This window comes from Anolis carolinensis, unplaced genomic scaffold (assembly GCF_035594765.1).
Source record: "Anolis carolinensis isolate JA03-04 unplaced genomic scaffold, rAnoCar3.1.pri scaffold_13, whole genome shotgun sequence".
Taxonomy (NCBI): Eukaryota; Metazoa; Chordata; class Lepidosauria; order Squamata; family Dactyloidae; genus Anolis; species Anolis carolinensis.
In genome coordinates, this window is record NW_026943824.1 from 12,901,766 (window position 1) to 12,920,068 (window position 18,303).

The 18,303-nt window shown below is 39.4% G+C and overlaps 2 protein-coding genes across 7 annotated transcripts in view; one reads left to right on the top strand and one right to left on the bottom strand.

Annotated features, from left to right (window-relative positions):
* Positions 1-18,303, top strand: part of nherf2 (NHERF family PDZ scaffold protein 2) — a 66,092-nt gene that overhangs the window by 46,138 nt on the left and 1,651 nt on the right. For 3 of the 4 annotated variants that reach the window (XM_062964294.1, XM_062964295.1, XM_062964297.1), the window contains exons 4-6: positions 4,850-5,003; positions 6,672-6,715; positions 8,098-8,160. In XM_062964294.1, coding sequence (XP_062820364.1) covers positions 4,850-5,003; positions 6,672-6,715; positions 8,098-8,160 — 261 coding nt within the window. The remainder of the gene's footprint in view (positions 1-4,849; positions 5,004-6,671; positions 6,716-8,097; positions 8,161-18,303) is intronic. The other variant, XM_062964296.1, reaches the window with a different exon arrangement.
* Positions 1-18,303, bottom strand: part of nthl1 (nth like DNA glycosylase 1) — a 76,387-nt gene that overhangs the window by 15,361 nt on the left and 42,723 nt on the right. The window contains exon 6 of one of the 3 annotated variants that reach the window (XM_062964299.1): positions 2,983-3,403. The exons of 1 other annotated variant lie outside the window; for it this stretch is intronic. In XM_062964299.1, coding sequence (XP_062820369.1) covers positions 3,280-3,403 — 124 coding nt within the window. In that variant the 3' untranslated portion in view covers positions 2,983-3,279. Of the gene's footprint in view, positions 1-2,982; positions 3,404-8,774; positions 10,030-18,303 lie in introns of those variants that run through there. One more of the 3 variants, XM_062964302.1, reaches the window with a different exon arrangement.

The following is an 18,303-nucleotide window of genomic DNA, read 5'->3' on the forward strand; positions in this document are numbered from 1 at the left end:
AACAGAGGCAAAGGAGATCCCCAAAAGTTATATCAAACCTTCCATATCCACAGATTCCACCCTCCATGTCCACTGATTCTGTATCAATGGATTCCTCCATCCGTAATTTGCAAATATTTCCCTCCGTTTCCAAGAGGTACATGTTATTGTTTTATATATAAATATAAAATAAATAAATATAAAATAAATAAATATAATGGATACCATTTTGCCATGTCATTGCAAAGCATGGATTTCCAAAAGAGTTTTGGAACCAAGTCCCATCAAATATCAATTGATGCCCTTCGTTTCAATAGTGCCATTATCCACGGTATTATATATCCATCTCTGGCAACATATGTCTTCCCTTCTACATTTTCTAGAATCTACACCAGGAGTCCCCAAACTAAGGCCCGGGGGCCGGATGCGGCCCATCGAAGCCATTTATCCGGCTCCCAGGGCACAAGGGCAGAAGGGGGTTGGGCTAAATGACCCAAGGGGTCTCTTCTTCTCTTACAACCATTATTATTATTATTATTTGAAACACAACAAGATGAGTCCACACAGACACTCTGCTGGCTGTTGTACTGGATCACACGCCAGACACTTCCCAAGTGTCTAGGACTGTGTGATGTATCAGCGAATAATGAGTGCAGATCCCTGTAAGGTGGCCTTCTGCAGCTGGCAGGTGGGGATTTTGTCAGCGCCGATTGTGTTTAAGTGCAGGCCAAGGTCTTTAGGCACTGCACCCAGTGTGCTGGTCACCACTGGGACCACCTTGACTGGCTTGTGCCAGAGTCTTTGTAATTCGATCTTTAAATCCTCATATCGTGTCAGCTTTTCCAGTTGTTTCTCCTCAATCCTGCTGTCCCTTGGGATTGTAACATCAATAATCCATACTTTGTTTTTTAACATGATTGTGAGGTCAGGAGTATTGTGTTCCAAAACCCTATATTATTATTATTATTATTATTATTATTATTATTATTATTATTAACATTGAGACTGGGTGGCCATCTGTCAGGGGTGCTTTGCTTGTGCTTTTGGTGCACAAAGGCAGAAGGGGATTGGACTCAATGGCCCAAAGGATTTCTTCCAACTCTCTTTATTATTGTTGTTGTTATTGTTGTTATTAATTATTATTATTATTATTGCTCGGTGGCCAACTATAGTCCGGCCCTCCAACGGCCCGAAGGATCGTGAACTGGCCCCCTGTTTAAAAAGTTTGGGGACCCCTGATCTACACCATCCAATGCAACTCAATGCTATTCTTGGGTTGAAAAGCTTTCATTTCAATAGGGTTTGCTACTATCCAAGGCTGTGCATATCCTGCAGATGCATACATTGTGCTATAATGGGAGGTTCCTGCCACCGTTGCCATTGTTTTGGGGACAATGGGCATACAAAAGGTGCATCTATCGTTGCCTCTGGTTGCCCTTTCCATTGCAATGGGATGTGCACCCTTGGCTTCTCTTCCTCCCTTTACGGGGACCTTGGGCTGCGCATCCGAGCGTATTATTTATTATTAATCCGGCAAGTCCTGGCACGGTTCCCGGCGCGTCGGGTGCGATTCGGAAACCCGATCCGGGAGCCTGGCATAAATCTTTGATGCTCAATTGCACATCAATAGATGGAGAGATGGATGGGGAGATGGGCGCGGGAGCTTGGAAGCACTTGGCTTGGACCCAGGCAGACCTCCCCAGGGAAGGCTTGAAGGCGAAGAGGAGGAAAAGTCAAGAACACGGACTCCAGGCGCCCAGCGTCCGTGTGTCCGTCCGTTGCCAGGAAACAGAGGCCATTCCAAGAGCCAAAGGTTTCAGGTTGCGGAACCTCTGGCCCATGCTTTGGCTTCGTTCACCTTCATGCCTTCTTATTTACCTGTGTCTGTCTATGTACCTACCTACCTGTCGATTAGTGCAGCCTACCTGTATCTCTATCTTTCCTACCCACAGATCTTCCATCATCTATGGATGCTGTCTATTAGGCATGTCTGATCGATGAAAAAAATGTTTCAATCTCGTTTCTAAAGTAGGGGGCACTGGCGCTTCGATATAGAAAGTATTTCCGATTTTTTTCACCCAAAAATTTCGGATATTTCCGAAAATTTGTAATGATTCTAAATGTTTCTAAAATGGCGGACGCGCATGCGCAATCGCTACACACTGGGCTTGTATGGCAATCTTCCATGTGGACGCAGAGGACGTTAGCCCCCACCTTTGCGTCCATCGTGGAAGCTTCTGATTGGCCGGGGAGCGGCAGCCATGTTAGGCTGCGCTAAGCTCCCATTCAAGGTAGGTTGCAGAAACAAATTATTTTTTAAAAATATTTTTAAAAATATATATATTTTTAAAATTGGGGGGGGGGGGGAATTAATGAAACATTAAGAGACAATTAGAGAATGGGCCAACAATGGTTCGAATTACATTGCTGGTTGCGCTGTGAGACAATGTCTCGGAATGCGTATCAAAAAGCGAGAACAATCCAAAATAATTCCGATATACAATTCAAAACGATTTTTTTGGACATGTCTAATATCTACCTATCTTCTTATCTATCTATCAATTTACCTATTTACTATTTGATATCTATCTATCTATCTATCTATCTATCATTATCATCACCATCTATCAAAGCTTCCTCCCTCCCTCCCTCCCTTCTATTTCTTCTATCTATCTATCTATCTATCTATCGAGGCTTCCTCCCATCTATCTATCTATCTATCTATCTATCTATCTATCTATCTATCTATCTATCTATCTATCTATCTATCTAAGCTTCCTCCTATCTATCTATCTATCTATCTATCTATCTATCTATCTATCTATCTATCTATCTATCATTATCATCACCATCTATCAAAGCTTCCTCCCTCCATCCCTTCTATTCCTTCTATCTATCTATCTATCTATCTATCTATCTATCTATCTATCTATCTATCTATCTATCTATGCTCCCTCCCTCCCTCCCTCCCTCCCTTCTATTCCTTCTATCAATCAATCTATCTATTTATCTATTTATCATTATTGTCACCATCTATCAAAGCTTCCTCCCTCCATCCCTCCTATTCCATCTATCTATCTATCTATCTATCTATCTATCTATCTATCTATCTATCTATCTATGATCTCCTGCTGTTAGTTCCAGCTTCTGCCAACCTAGCAGTTGGAAAACATACAAGTATAAATATATAAACCCTTGGGAACTCATTTTTTTCCTTATAGTCTGGAAAGAAAGACAGGCGTCCATGGGCTGATCTTTGGTGCCGGTCTGGAGACCCGCGGAGCCATCCTCTCCTCTTCATTATCCGGCCGACAAAAGGGAGGCGATTGTCTGCCAGGGCTGGCTCCGTCTCGTAAATTCTCCCTTTGTCACCCTTGAAAATAGCCGGATCACGGCAGAGTCAGGCCCCGGACTCTGTGGGCTCCTTTGTTTGCAAGGACAAACCAAACAGAATATACATATATATATTATCTAGCTCTGCATGCACATCCACACAGAGCAAGAGAAAGGGCACGGCATTGTTGATACTATACTACTGTGTTTCCCCGAAAATAAGACAGTGTCTTATATTAATTTTTGCTCCAAAAGATGCGCTAGGTCTTATCTTCAGGGGAAGTCTTATTTTTTCCATGAAGAAGAATTCACATTTATTGTTGAACAAAAAAATGAACATTTATTATATACTAGCTTTGCCCGGCCACGCGTTGCTGTGGCTTATGCTTTCAGAGTGTTGTTCTTTATTTACTGTCCTGATTTTAGAGATTATATTGTTCTGTATTATTATATCACAGTAATTATTACATATTATATTTATAATCTTATATTATCTGCTTAGAACTGGATTATATGAGGCCCCTTCTACACAGCTGGATAAAATGCACACTGAAGTGGATTATATGGCAGTGCAGAGTCAAGATAATTCAGTTCAAAGCAGATAATATAAGATTATAAATGGGTTATATAGCTGTGTGGCAGGGCCTTGAGTCTACACTGCCATACACTGTTAAAATCTGATAATCTGTATTTTATAGGCAGCGTGGAAGAGGCCTAAGTGAGGCCTAACTCTGCCTGTCCCCTGGGCTGAGTGGGTTGCTAGGAGACCAAGTGGGCGGAGCTTAGCCTTCTAACTGGCAGCAATTGGATAAAGACAATTATTCTTCTCCCTCTAATTAGGACTCTGTTTTTCTTTTATTTTTGTTGTATGAACGTAGAGGCATGAATGAGAAGGGTTGTGCTGCCAAATTTAGTGTTTCTGGGATGTGTAGTTTTGTTGTTTTGTCCTAGGCCGAAATTTCATTACCCTTTTATATATATAGATCTAGCTCTGCGTGCATATCCACACAGAGCAAGAGAAAGAGCACAACATTGTTGATAGTGTACTATATATTGTTGATACTATATTATTGTGGATACAGTAGAGTCTCACTTATCCAACATAAACGGGCCGGCAGAATGTTGGATAAGCGAATATGTTGGATAATAAGGAGGGATTAAGGAAAAGCCTATTAAATATCAAATTAGTTATGATTTTACAAATTAAGCACCAAAACATCATGTTATACAACAAATTGGACAGAAAAAGTAGTTCAATACGCAGTAATGCTATGTAGTAATTACTATATTTACGATTTTAGCACCAAAATATCACGATATATTGAAAACATTGACTACAAAAATGCATTGGATAATCCAGAACGTTGGATAAGCGAATGTTGGATAAGTGAGACTCCACTGTATATTTATATAGAAACTCAAGCAATGCGGATTTGAACCCGGCGTCTCTGTATCCTAAACTCTTATTCCCCACCGGCTCTTTTAAGTGGTACCAAAGTGTGCTAACTGTCCCGTGTGGACACCCTCCCCTCCACAGGTCAATGGCATCAACGTGGAGGGACTGAAGCACGCGGAGGTGGTGTCGCACATCAAGTCCAAGGAGAGCGAAGCCCGGCTTTTGGTCGTGGATCCGGAGACGGAGGAGCATTTCAAGGCGCTGGGCCTGGTCCCAACGGAGGAACACGCCCGTGGTGAGCAACTCCGCTACTGTGTTGTCGGAATCACTGGGTCATCCTCCTTATTCCTGCGGATGATGGGACCTGCAGTCCAACCTATGTGAACAGTCGTGGAGAAGGTTTTTGGGCTGTATGGCCATGTTCCGACAGCGTTCTCTCCTAACGTTTCTCCTGCATCTGTTCCTGTTATCTTCAGAGGTTCTGTTGGCAGTGACACAAGTGGAGTGTATATATACCCATGGAATAATGTCCAGGGTGAGAGAAAGAAAAGAGAGAATGCTGCTAGTTTTCATGGCCATACAGCCTGAAAAACTCCTCCACAGCTGCTCACATAGGTTTTATTTACTACTACAGTAGAATCTCACTTATCCAACATAAACGGGCCAGCAGAACATTGGATAAGCGAATATGTTGGATAATAAGGAGGGATTAAGGAGAAGCCTATTAAACATCAAATTAGGTTATGATTTTACAAATTAAGCACCAAAACATCATGTTATACAACAAATTTGACAGAAAAAGTAGTTCAGTATGAAATAATGCTATGTAGCAATTACTGTATTTACAAATTTAGCACCAAAATATGATTTATTGAAAACATTGACTACAAAAATGTGTTGGATAATCCAGAACGTTGGATAAGCGAGTGTTGGACAAGTGAGACTCTACTGTATTTATTTATTATATTTATACCCCACCCTTCTCACCCCGAAGGGGACTCACAGCAGACTGCAGGTCCCATCATCCCCAGTCATAAGGAGTATGAAATGAGTGGCTTGTCGTATCCATCACCTTGGGCTCCAATTCAGGGCAATGGAAGTCAGAAGCCACCGGGGTTGAGATATAGTCGGACTGCAGCTCCCATCATCCCCAGTCAAAAGGAGTATTAAATGAGTGGCTTTTCATATCCATCACCTTGGGCTCCGATTCAGGGCAATGGAAGTCAGAAGCCACCGGGGCTGAGATATAGTCGGACTGCAGCTCCCATCATCCCCAGTCAAAAGGAGTATGAAATGAGTGGCTTTTCATATCCATCGCCTTGGGCTCCCATTCAGAGATATGGAGGTCAGGAGCCACCGGGGTTGAGATATAGTCGGACTGCAGCTCCCATCATCCCGTCAAAAGGAGTATTAAATGAGTGGCTTTTCGTATCCATCCCCTTGGGCTCCCATTCAGGGCAATGGAAGTCAGAAGCCACCGGGGCTGAGATATAGTCGGACTGCAGCTCCCATCATCCCCAGTCAAAAGGAGTATGAAATGAGTGGCTTTTCATATCCATCGCCTTGGGCTCCCATTCAGAGATATGGAGGTCAGGAGCCACCGGGGTTGAGATATAGTCGGACTGCAGCTCCCATCATCCCGTCAAAAGGAGTATTAAATGAGTGGCTTTTCGTATCCATCCCCTTGGGCTCCCATTCAGGGCAATGGAAGTCAGAAGCCACCGGGGCTGAGATATAGTCGGACTGCAGCTCCCATCATCCCCAGTCAAAAGGAGTATGAAATGAGTGGCTTTTCATATCCATCGCCTTGGGCTCCCATTCAGAGATATGGAGGTCAGGAGCCACCGGGGTTGAGATGTGGTCAGACTGCAGGTCCCATCATCCCTAGTCATAAGGAGTATGAAATTAATGGGTTTTTGTATCCTTTCTGACCTCTTTGGTGTCGTATCTGCTTTGTTTTCAGGTGGTGTTGCCTTGCCGGTGAGCAACGGATCTGCCCAAACGCAGGTAAGCCTCAAACAATCTCTCGGGTGGGACTTCGTGCCAAGATTATGCACCAAGGCATGGATTTCAATATATGATAGAGACCCAGACTACAGGATATTCCACTTCATCTATCCCATATGGTGAGGGATGGCCACTTGTTTTCAGATATATCTCCTCAGGCTTTGAGACCATTCGATCGCTAGGGGTGAAATGTGGCCATCAGTCCTAATCTTTTGGCCCTGGACTCTTCCATCTTTCCAGTCTGACTGTTTACTATTATCCACGTTTTTGTGTATCCATGCAAAGTTTGGAAACCTATTCCCTGCAGATATGGCAATCGCATTGACAATTTCTCCACCTTCTTCCATTAAACGAATATCAAACCTTCCTTGACATCTTAGGTGCATTTGAAGCAAGTGATGGATAGATAGATATGGATGGATGGATCAATTAATGAATGGATGGACAGATGGATGGATAGATGAATACATGGGTGGTTGAATAGATTTATGGATGGATGGATGGATAAATGGATGGATGGATGGATAAATGGATGGATGGATGGATAGATGGATGGATAAATGGATGGATGGATACATGGATGGATGGATGGATGGATGGATAAATAGATGGATGAATGGATGGATACATGGATGGATAAATGGATGGATGGATGGATGGATGGATAAATGGATGGATAAATAGATGGATGGATGGATACATGGATGGATGGATACATGGATGGATGGATAAATGGATGGATAGATAGATGGATGGATGGATACATGGATGGATAAATAGATGAATGGATGGATGGATGGATACATGGATGGATGGATGGATGGATGGATAAATGGATGGATGGATGGATGGATGGATGGATGGATGGATGGATGGATGAATGGATGGATAAATGGATGGATGGATGGATAAATAGATGGATGGATGGATGGATGGATGGATACATGGATGGATGGATGGATGGATGGATAAATGGATGGATGGATGGATGGATGGATGGATGGATGGATGGATGGATGGATAAATGGATGGACTGATGGACGGATAAATGGATGGATGGATGGATGGATGGATGGATAAATGAATGGATGGATGGATGGTTGGATAAATAGTTGGATCGATACATGGATGGATAAATGGATGGATGGATAAATAGATGGATGGATGGATGGATGGATGGATAAATGGATGGATGGATGGATAGATGGATAAATGGATGGATGGATGGATGGATAGATAGATAGATAGATGGATGGATTGATAACAAGACAGATAGATCAATCACAGGCCAGCCAAGCTGTGTTTGCCTCCATCCTTTTGGATCATCTGAAAACAGCCCTTTTGTAGTAAACATCCGTCCTTTTCCCATCCTTCCTTCGCAGCTGAATGGAGGATCCATGTCTTCATCCCACAGCGATTGCCAAAGTCCTGAGAAGGAGACGGAGGTAAAAATAAAGACATGCATTTCAAAATGAGAACAAACTTAGCGGTATTGCCTTCTCAGCCCAGATGTTGCTCTCTTCCATCTGGGCCAGCCTGAATTCTTCGTGTCTTCCTCCATCTTCGGCCTTTTCTTGATTCTCTCGCCTTCTCTCCTCTTGCTAATCTGCTGTGCATTTTCCTTACCTCTCTCTTCTTCTCGGCTGGAAAATTTGACTTTTTCTGAGATTTGCCAATCTCTCTTCTTGCTCAGAACATCCTCTTTGACCCTGCTGTCTGTGAGTCCTTCAACACTGGAGAATGAATGCGGTTTGAAACCACTTTGATTGCCATCGCTCCGTGCAATGGAATCCTGGGAATTGTAGTTTTCTAAGGTCTTGAGCCTTCTCTGCCCAAGAGTGCAAACTATAACTGTGTTGAAGAGATAAACAAACACTATAAAGGTTCAAAACATAAAAAGAGATGTGTATATTAGAGCAACTTGCAGAGGCCACAGAAATAGTCAGGCCTCTCTGAGTATAGAGCTATCTTCCTTCTATATAAAAAAGATAAGCGAATACTATAAAGTTTCAAAACATAAGTTGCACTATGTAATTCAGAGCACCATATACATACAATATTTATGGAAATAATAAGTACAGTCAACTGTTATAATCCACAGTAGTATCTTCCAGACTGTAATAGTCTCCACTATTTAAACATCAATTGAATTTGGCAACCAAAATAATATAAACACATTCAACCTTTGCAAAATAATATTGGTTAATATATCTTTTAAGACTTCACAGGTATTGAAAAGCTTGTTGCAAAAACCTAGCTGGGGCTCTTTTTGACAACTACTCAGAATCAACATTCATGCATAGTTTGTTCCCCAGACTTGGGATCTTACTCTTGAGATACTGAACCTACTTCCAATAGATTGTAATTTCAAGAGATATACTATACATTTGATGTCATCAACACAGGATCTCAAAGAATCAAAAGAACTTTTGGTCAAGGTTTTTGCAACAAGCTTTTCAATACCTGTGAAGTCTTAAAAGATATATTAACCAATATTATTTTGCAAAGGTTGAATGTGTTTATATTATTTTGGTTGCCAAATTCAATTGATGTTTAAATAGTGGAGACTATTACAGTCTGGAAGATACTACTGTGGATTATAACAGTTGACTGTACTTATTATTTCCATAAATATTGTATGTATATGGTGCTCTGAATTACATAGTGCAACTTATGTTTTGAAACTTTATAGTATTCGCTTATCTTTTTTATATAGAAGGAAGATAGCTCTATACTCAGAGAGGCCTGACTATTTCTGTGGCCTTTGCAAGTTGCTCTAATATACACATCTCTTTTTATGTTTTGAATCTTTATAGTGTTTGTTTATCTCTTCAACATTGTCTAGTATAGACATTTGTGTGTATTTATCATGCAAACGATAACTCCCAGGATTATAATGCAGTGACCACAGTTATTAGTGGTATCAAACTGCAATTAATCCTACAATATAGATGAGGCATGGGCACTAAGTAATGTATTATTATTCCATCCGAGTTTGAATAATTCCTTGGCCCATTGCATGCCCTTGGTCAAGTCACACTCTCTCAGCCTCTTTCTGGACAAACCTTGCAAGAAAACCCTCTTCTTGCCCTCTTTCTTTAGCTTCTCTTGCACATTTTTGACTCCTTCTTCTACTCCAAGATATATTTTTTTCGCATCTGCTCTTTCTTTCCCTTTGCAACATCTGGGTCTTTTTGCCTGTCCCGCTTCCAAAACAATCCACAACTGGTGTAAATGTCTTCCACCTTCCTCCCTTTGGGGCAGTCAGGGCCTTTTTATTATTTTATGCTTCGGAGAGCCCTTCGAAGGACAACCTATATACAAAGCAAAAGGAAAGGCGGAGATTTCAAAATGAAGGCAAACATTTTTGTTTTCTAATACACAGAGAAAGAGGGACAATTGCCAGACCACTCTCATCCCCCAAACCCTGCCATGGTAATAATAATAATAATAATAATAATAATAATAATAATAATAATAATAATAATAATAATAATTGTGCGGTTTTCTGGCATTGTATATTTTTGCCGCTTCTGTGACTGTTCATTTGGGTTTTGATGATTCCGTAGCCCACTTGTCAATGGATGTCCAGAATCAGCAGCATCCACCGCGGTCCTTTTTATCCTGGGCAACGACCGAGCCAGTATAGACTTCGTTTGGGTTTGATTCTCCATAATGCTAATGGGTTAGGTGCTCTTAGTTCTGCTCCTCAGCTGAGGCCTCTCTGGCTTGGTTGGACCTGCCGGTAGTTACACTACCGCCAGCACAGCCCTCAGTCATCATTGGAGCAGTTAAGCCCCCCCACCACGTCAAGGTGCAGACTGTGTAAGGAAACCGACGAAACCATTGATCATATCCTCAGCTGCTGTAAGAAAATTGCACAGACAGACTACAAACAGAGGCACAACTATGTGGCCCAAATGATTCATTGGAACCTATGCCTCAAGTATCACCTCCCTGCAGTTAAGAACTGGTGGGATCACAAACCTGCAAAGGTTGTGGAAAATGAACACGCAAAGATACTGTGGGACTTTCGAATCCAGACTGACAAAGTTCTGGAACACAACACACCAGACATCACAGTTGTGGAAAAGAAAAAGGTTTGGATCATTGATGTTGCCATCCCAGGTGACAGTCGCATTGAAGAAAAACAACAGGAAAAACTCAGCCGCTATCAGGACCTCAAGATTGAACTTCAAAGACTCTGGCAGGAACCAGTGCAGGTGGTCCCGGTGGTGATGGGCACACTGGGTGCCGTGCCAAAAGATCTCAGCCGGCATTTGGAAACAATAGACATTGACAAAATTACGATCTGCCAACTGCAAAAGGCCACCTTACTGGGATCTACACGCATCATCCGAAAATACATCACACAGTCCTAGACACTTGGGAAGTGTTCGACTTGTGATTTTGTGAAACGAAATCCAGCATATCTATCTTGTTTGCTGTGTCATACAACGTCGTTGTGTCAATAATAATAATAATAATAATAATTTTATTAATGTACCCCGCCACCATCTCCCCAGAGGGACTCGGGGCGGCTTACAGATATAAAACCAACATACAATAATATCAAATACAAAAACACACAAATAAATTTAAAAGGCATTAAAAAAATCACAATCATTATAAAACACTTGAGAAACACAGCAATAAAAACATAAAATGAGCTGGGCCAAGTGCACTGAGTGGAACTTGATGAAATATTTTAAGAGCTTAATTGCATTTGAATGGGGGAACAGAAAAAAAGAATGTGTGTGCAAATATATGGAAGTAAATAAGTTGCATTATTATTATTATTATTATTATTATTATTATTATTATTATTATTATTATTATTTCCTTCCCTTTTCTTATATATGTGTGTGTGTTGCATTGCACTGACTATATGTATATGGAAAGGGAAGGAAATGTGTACATGTATGTGTATGTACGATTTCATGCCATATATGCAAAAAGGGAAGGAAATACTAAGTTGCATTGCATGGCAAATATATATATATATATATATATATATATATATATATATATATATACACACACACACACACACACACACACACACACACACACACACACATTTACACATACACTTCCATATATATATATATATGTACGGTGTGTGTGTGTGTATATATATATACAGTAGAGTCTCACTTATCCAACACTCGCTTATCCAACATTCTGGATTATCCAATGCATTTTTGTAGTCAATGTTTTCAATACATCGTGATATTTTGGTGCTAAATTCGTAAATACAGTACAGTAGAGTCTCACTTATCCAAGCTAAACGGGCCGGCAGAAGCTTGGATAAGCGAATATCTTGGATAATAAGGAGGGATTAAGGAAAAGCCTATTAAACATCAAATTAGGTTATGATTTTACAAATTAAGCACCAAAACGTCATGTTACACAACAAATTTGACAGAAAAAGTAGTTCAATACGCAGTAATGTTATTTTGTAATTACTGTATTTACGAATTTAGCACCAAAATATCACGATATATTGAAAACATTGACTACAAAAATGGCTTGGATAATCCAGAAGCTTGGATAAGCGAGGCTTGGATAAATGAGACTCTACTGTATATATACACACACATTTACACATACACTTCCATATACATATATGTACGGGGTGTGTGTGTGTGTGTGTGTGTGTGTGTGTATATATATATATATATATATATATATATATATATGCAAAAAGTGAAGGAAATGATAAATTGCATTGCATGGCAAATATATATACACACACACACATATTTACACATACACATCCATATATGTATACATACGGCATATATATATAAAAAAGGAAGGAAATATTGTATTGCATGGCAAATATATATATACACACACACACATTTACACATACACATCCATATACTGTACATATATGTACGGGGAGGGAAAGAAATAATGTTGTATTGCATGGCACATACACATACTTATGTGTGTGTGTGTGTGTGTGTGTATATATATATGTATACTGTACTTGTGTGTGTGTGTATACAGTAGAGTCTCACTTATCCAAGTTAAACGTGCCGGCAGAAGCTTGGATAAGCGAATATCTTGGATTATAAGGACTGATCAAGGAAAAGCCTATTAAACATCAAATTAGGTTATGATTTTACAAATTAAGCACCAAAACTTCATGTTATACAACAAATTTGACAAAAAAAGTAGTTCAATACGCAGTAATGTTATGTTGTAATTACTATATTTACGAATTTAGCACCAAAATATCACGATATATTGAAAACATTGACTACAAAAATGGCTTGCATTATCCAGAAGCTTGGATAAGCAAGGCTTGGATTAGTGAGACTCTACTGCAGGGGTCCCCAAACTTTTTAAGCCAAGGGCCGGTCCACAATCCTTCAGACTGTTGAGGGGCCGGATTATCATTTGAAAAAAAAAATACAAACAAATTCCGATGCACACTGCACATGTCTTATTTGTAGTGCAAAAACAACAACAACAACAACAACAACAATAATAATAATAATAATAATAATAATAATAATAATAATAAAGCTCTATTTATATACCGCCCTATCTCCCGGATGGGACTCAGGGCGGTTTCCAATCATAAATACGAGTCAACACAAACATTACATAGCAACATAATAACACATTATTAAGCAAAGTAAAATAATACAATTATAGCAATAAATAACACTTACATGACCTGATCAAGGGGACGGAAACCACAAACCCAATATATTAAAATATTTAAGACTAACTGGTTTTTATTTTAGCATAAACTTTCAAGTATAATGAAAGAACAATACAATATTTAAAAATAAAAACAATTTTAACCAACATACATTGATCAAGATTTCAATGGGAAGTGTGGTCCTGCTTCTGGCCAATGAGATAGTCAAGTTAATTAGGGTTGTTGTTGTTGTTGTTGTTGTTGTGTGCCTTCAAGTCATTTCAGACTTTGGGTGAGCCTAAGTCTAAAATTTATTTATTATTTATTTACTGCATTTATTTACTACATTTGTATCCCACCCTTCTCACCCCAAAGGGGACTCAGAGCGGCTTACAAATTATATGTACATACAATATATTATATTATTAGCATAGCACAGTATTAGCATTATATATTACTACTAGCTGTGCCCGGCCACGCATTGCTGTGGCGAAGTACAGTGGTATGGGAAATCAGATAATCTGTATTTTATAGGTAGTGTGGAAGAGGCCTAACTCTGCCTGTCCCCTGGGGTGAGTGGGATGCTAGGAGACCAAGTGGGCGGAGCTTAGCCTTCTAATTGGCAGCAATTGGATGAAAGCAATTATTCCTCTCCCTCTAATTAGGACTTTATTTTTCTTTTCTTTTTGTTGTATGAACGTAGAGGCGTGGATGAGGGGTTGTGCTGCCAAGTTTAGTGTTTCTGGGATGTGTAGTTTTGTTGTTTTGTCCTAGGCTGAAATTTCATTACCCTTTTATATATATAGATATTGAACTATACAACTATACTGTAATATTATTAGTAATATTATATGTAATATAGAATATATAGTTAATATTATTATATGGTATTATTATTAGTGTTATATTGTATTACATTATAATATTATTTTCAATATTATATGTATATACAATATATTATATTATAAAACTGAGGGCGGGGGCCAGGTAAATGACCTTGGAGGGCCGCATCCGGCCCCCGGGCCTTAGTTTGGGGACCCCTGCTCTACTGTATATATATGCAAAAAGGGAAGGAAAATAAGTTACATTGCATGGCAAATAAATATCTATATCAGGGGTCCCCAAACTAAGGCCCGGGGGCCGGATGCGGCCCTCCAAGGTCATTTACCTGGCCCCCCGCCCTCATTTATAATATAATATTTTTATATCAGTTTTAATAATATAATATATTGTATATACATATAATATTGATAATATTATCATTTTATACAATACAATACTAACAATAATATCATATAATAATATTAATTATATGTTATATATTACATATAATATTACAGTATAGTATAGTTCAATATAGTATAATGCTAATATTGTGCTATGCTAATAATATACCCTGTTTCCCCTAAAATAAGACATCCCCAGAAAATAAGACCTAGTGGAGGTTTTGCTGAATTGCTAAATATAAGGCCTCCCCCGAAAGTAAGACCTAGCAAAGTTTTTGTTTGGAAGCATGCCCAAAGAACAGAACACCAGAGCATGCAGGATCGGTAAATGTATATACCATAGAGTGTTGTACATGGAAATAATGGTAGTAACAAGAAATTCTTGATAGGATTCACAGTTTGTCTGGTTATGCTGGTTTGTGATGACAACTACTGTACAGTATATATAAAATGTTCATTTTTTGTTCAACAATAAATGTGAATTCTTCTTCATGGAAAAATAAGACATCCCCTGAAAATAAGACCTAGTGCATCTTTGGGAGCAAAAATTAATATAAGACACTGTCTTATTTTCGGGGAAACAGGGTAATATATTGTATGTACATACAGCTGCTCTGAGTTCCCTTTGGGGTGAGAAGGGTGGGATATAAATGTAGTAAATAAATGTAGCAAATGAATAAATAAATAATTTTGGACTTAGGCTCGCCCAAAGTCTGAAATGACTTGAAGATACACAATAACAACAACAACAACAACAACAACAATCCTAATTAACCTGACTATCTCATTGGCCAGAAGCAGGCCCACACTTCCTATTGAAATCCTGATAGGTTTATGTTGGTTAAAATTATTTTCATTTTTAAATATTGTATTGCTCTTTCATTGTTATTGTTGTTTTGCACTACAAATAAGATATGTGCAGTGTGCATAGGAATTTGTTCGGTTTTTTACCCAAATGATAATTCGGCCCCTCAACAGTCTGAAGGATTGTGGACTGGCCCTCTGCTTTAAAAGTTTGGGGACCCCTGATCTATATATATAAAAGAGTAATGAAATTTCGGCCTAGGACAAAACAAAACTACACATCCAGGAAACACTAAACGTGGCAGCACAGCCCCTCATCCATGCCTTTACGTTCATACAACAAAAAGAAAAGAAAAATAAACTCCTAATTAGAGAGAGAGGAAGGATTGTTTTTATCCAATTGCTGCCAGTTAGAAGGCTAAGCTCCGCCCACTTGGTCTCCTAGCAACCCACTCAGCCCAGGGGACAGGCAGAGTTAGGCCTCACTTAAGGCCTCTTCCACACTGCCTATAAAATACAGATTATCTGATTTTAAATGGATTATGTGGCAGTGTGGACTCAAGGCCCTTCCACACAGCTATATAACCTATTTATAATGGACTTAATGTAAGGTAAAACCTTTACCCTTTACCATAACTACCACCAATTCCTCAATACTTTATTTCCCATACCACCAGACTTTGCCACAGCAACGCGTGGCTGGGCACAGCTAGTAACATATATAACACATATATATTTATGAATAGGGAAGGAAACACTGCAAATATATGCTCAACTTATTCTTTCCTCTGCTGTCCAACCTCCTTTTGTAAAAGGGAAAAATAAGCCAAATAAACGTTGTGCAAAATTGGGCTTGATTTAGAACAATCTTTGCAAGGAACAAGGAGGAGAGGTTTGACTTTTCGAGAGGGCTCCTTGCCTTTTGCAAAAAGCTGCATTCCTTCCGCAGCCGGGAGGCAGAAAAGGCAGGAATGTTCCTCTTGGCTCTGCTTGGGTTTTGGAAACAGCTGTCGCTGTCCGAACGTTCGTGCAAACACCACTTTGGGCCCCGTTTCCAATGCAGATGCAATTCCTTATTACGTTGCTTCCCAAAGGAAACAATGAGTCACTTCGACCGTTTCCTTCCTGCTGCAAGAAAGCGTCGGGAAAATGCACCCTTTTTGCAGCCTGTTTGCAATTTGGGGGCTTTTCGTGTGCAGCATCTGCAGTGGGGTTGTTTTGTACAGGAAACAGCATTTTCCTTGGTTCCTTGATCTCAATATTTCCTAAACGTGCCTTCATGGAAAAAAATAAATCAGTCTTCATGGGCGACAGTAGTCTTTGCATGGATTCCTCCCATAAATTCTGGCTTCCTTGTAGCACCATAAAAATGCATGCCTTGCAATCATATGCTGCTGAGGTTTGTGAAGATGTGTGCTTTATTTAAACTCTTTATTCGCTTTATTTATTTCTCGCCTGTATATAGGGACTAGAGGGGTACATCTTTCGACTATCTGGTCCCATATCTATATTGAAAATCTCCCTGTCATTTTACAATTTGTTTTCCATTCCAGATTTATCACCCTACTTGTCTTGTCTATTGGATATACAGTAAAGTCTCACTTATCCAACACTCGCTTATCCAACGTTCTGGATTATCCAACGCATTTTTCTGGTCAATGTTTTCAATACATCGTGAGATTTTGGTGCTAAATTCGTAAATACAGTAATTACTACATAGCATTACTGCGTATTGAACTACTTTTTCTGCCAAATTTGTTGTCTAACATGATGTTTTGGTGCTTCATTTGTAAAATCATGACCTAATTTGATGTTTAATAGGCGTTTCCTTAATCCCTCCTTATTATCCAACATATTCGCTTATCCAACATTCTGCCAGCCCGTTTATGTTGGATAAGTGAGACTCGAACTATATGTTCTACTTTGACATAGACATTCTCTCCTCAGTTTGACTGTTGCCGGTATTGTTGGGCTATACTAGACTTTTAAAAGCCTGAATGATTGTTTTGATATTTTTGTTTCAATTATGTTTTATTTAAATTATGACTTGTTTAATTAGTTTTAACATTGATATTTGTCTTAACTGTTCATTTTACGATGTTATATGATGTGTTGGGCTTGGCCTCTGTAAGCCTCTCTGAGTCCCCGATGGGGAGATGGAGGCAGCATACAAAAATAAAGTTGTTTTTTTATTATATTATTATTATTATTATTATTACACTGCCGAATTAATGCACCTTCAGACCACTTGCATGGCTCAATGCAATGGAGGCCTGGGAGCACTCTGGGACAGGTACTACTACTACTACTACTACTACTAATAATAATAATAATAGTTTGGGGAGGCCCCAGCACTCTGGGACAATTAATAATAATAATAATAGTTTGGGAAGCCCCCAGCACTCTGGGACAGATAATAATAATAATAATAATAATAATAATAATAATAATAATAATAATAGTTTGGGGAGGCCCCAGCACTCTAGGACAGATAATAATAGTAATAATAATAATAATAATAATAATAATAATAATAATAATAATAATAATAATAATAATAATAGCACTACAAATTAGATCTGACAGCTGGCACAACAAAACATTGCATGGAAAGTTCCTTGACAAAATTGAAGGAAAAGCTGATAAGGAGAAGACCTGGCTCTGGCTCACGAATGGGACCCTGAAGAAGGAGACAGAAGGCCTGATCCTTGCAGCCCAGGAGCAAGACATCAGGACAAAGGCAATTCAGGCCAAGATCGAAAAATCAGCTGATGACCCAAAATGCAGACTGTGCAAGGAAACCGACGAAACCATGGATCATATCCTCAGCTGCTGTAAGAAAATCGCACAGACAGACTACAAACAGAGGCACAACTCTGTGGCCCAAATGATTCATT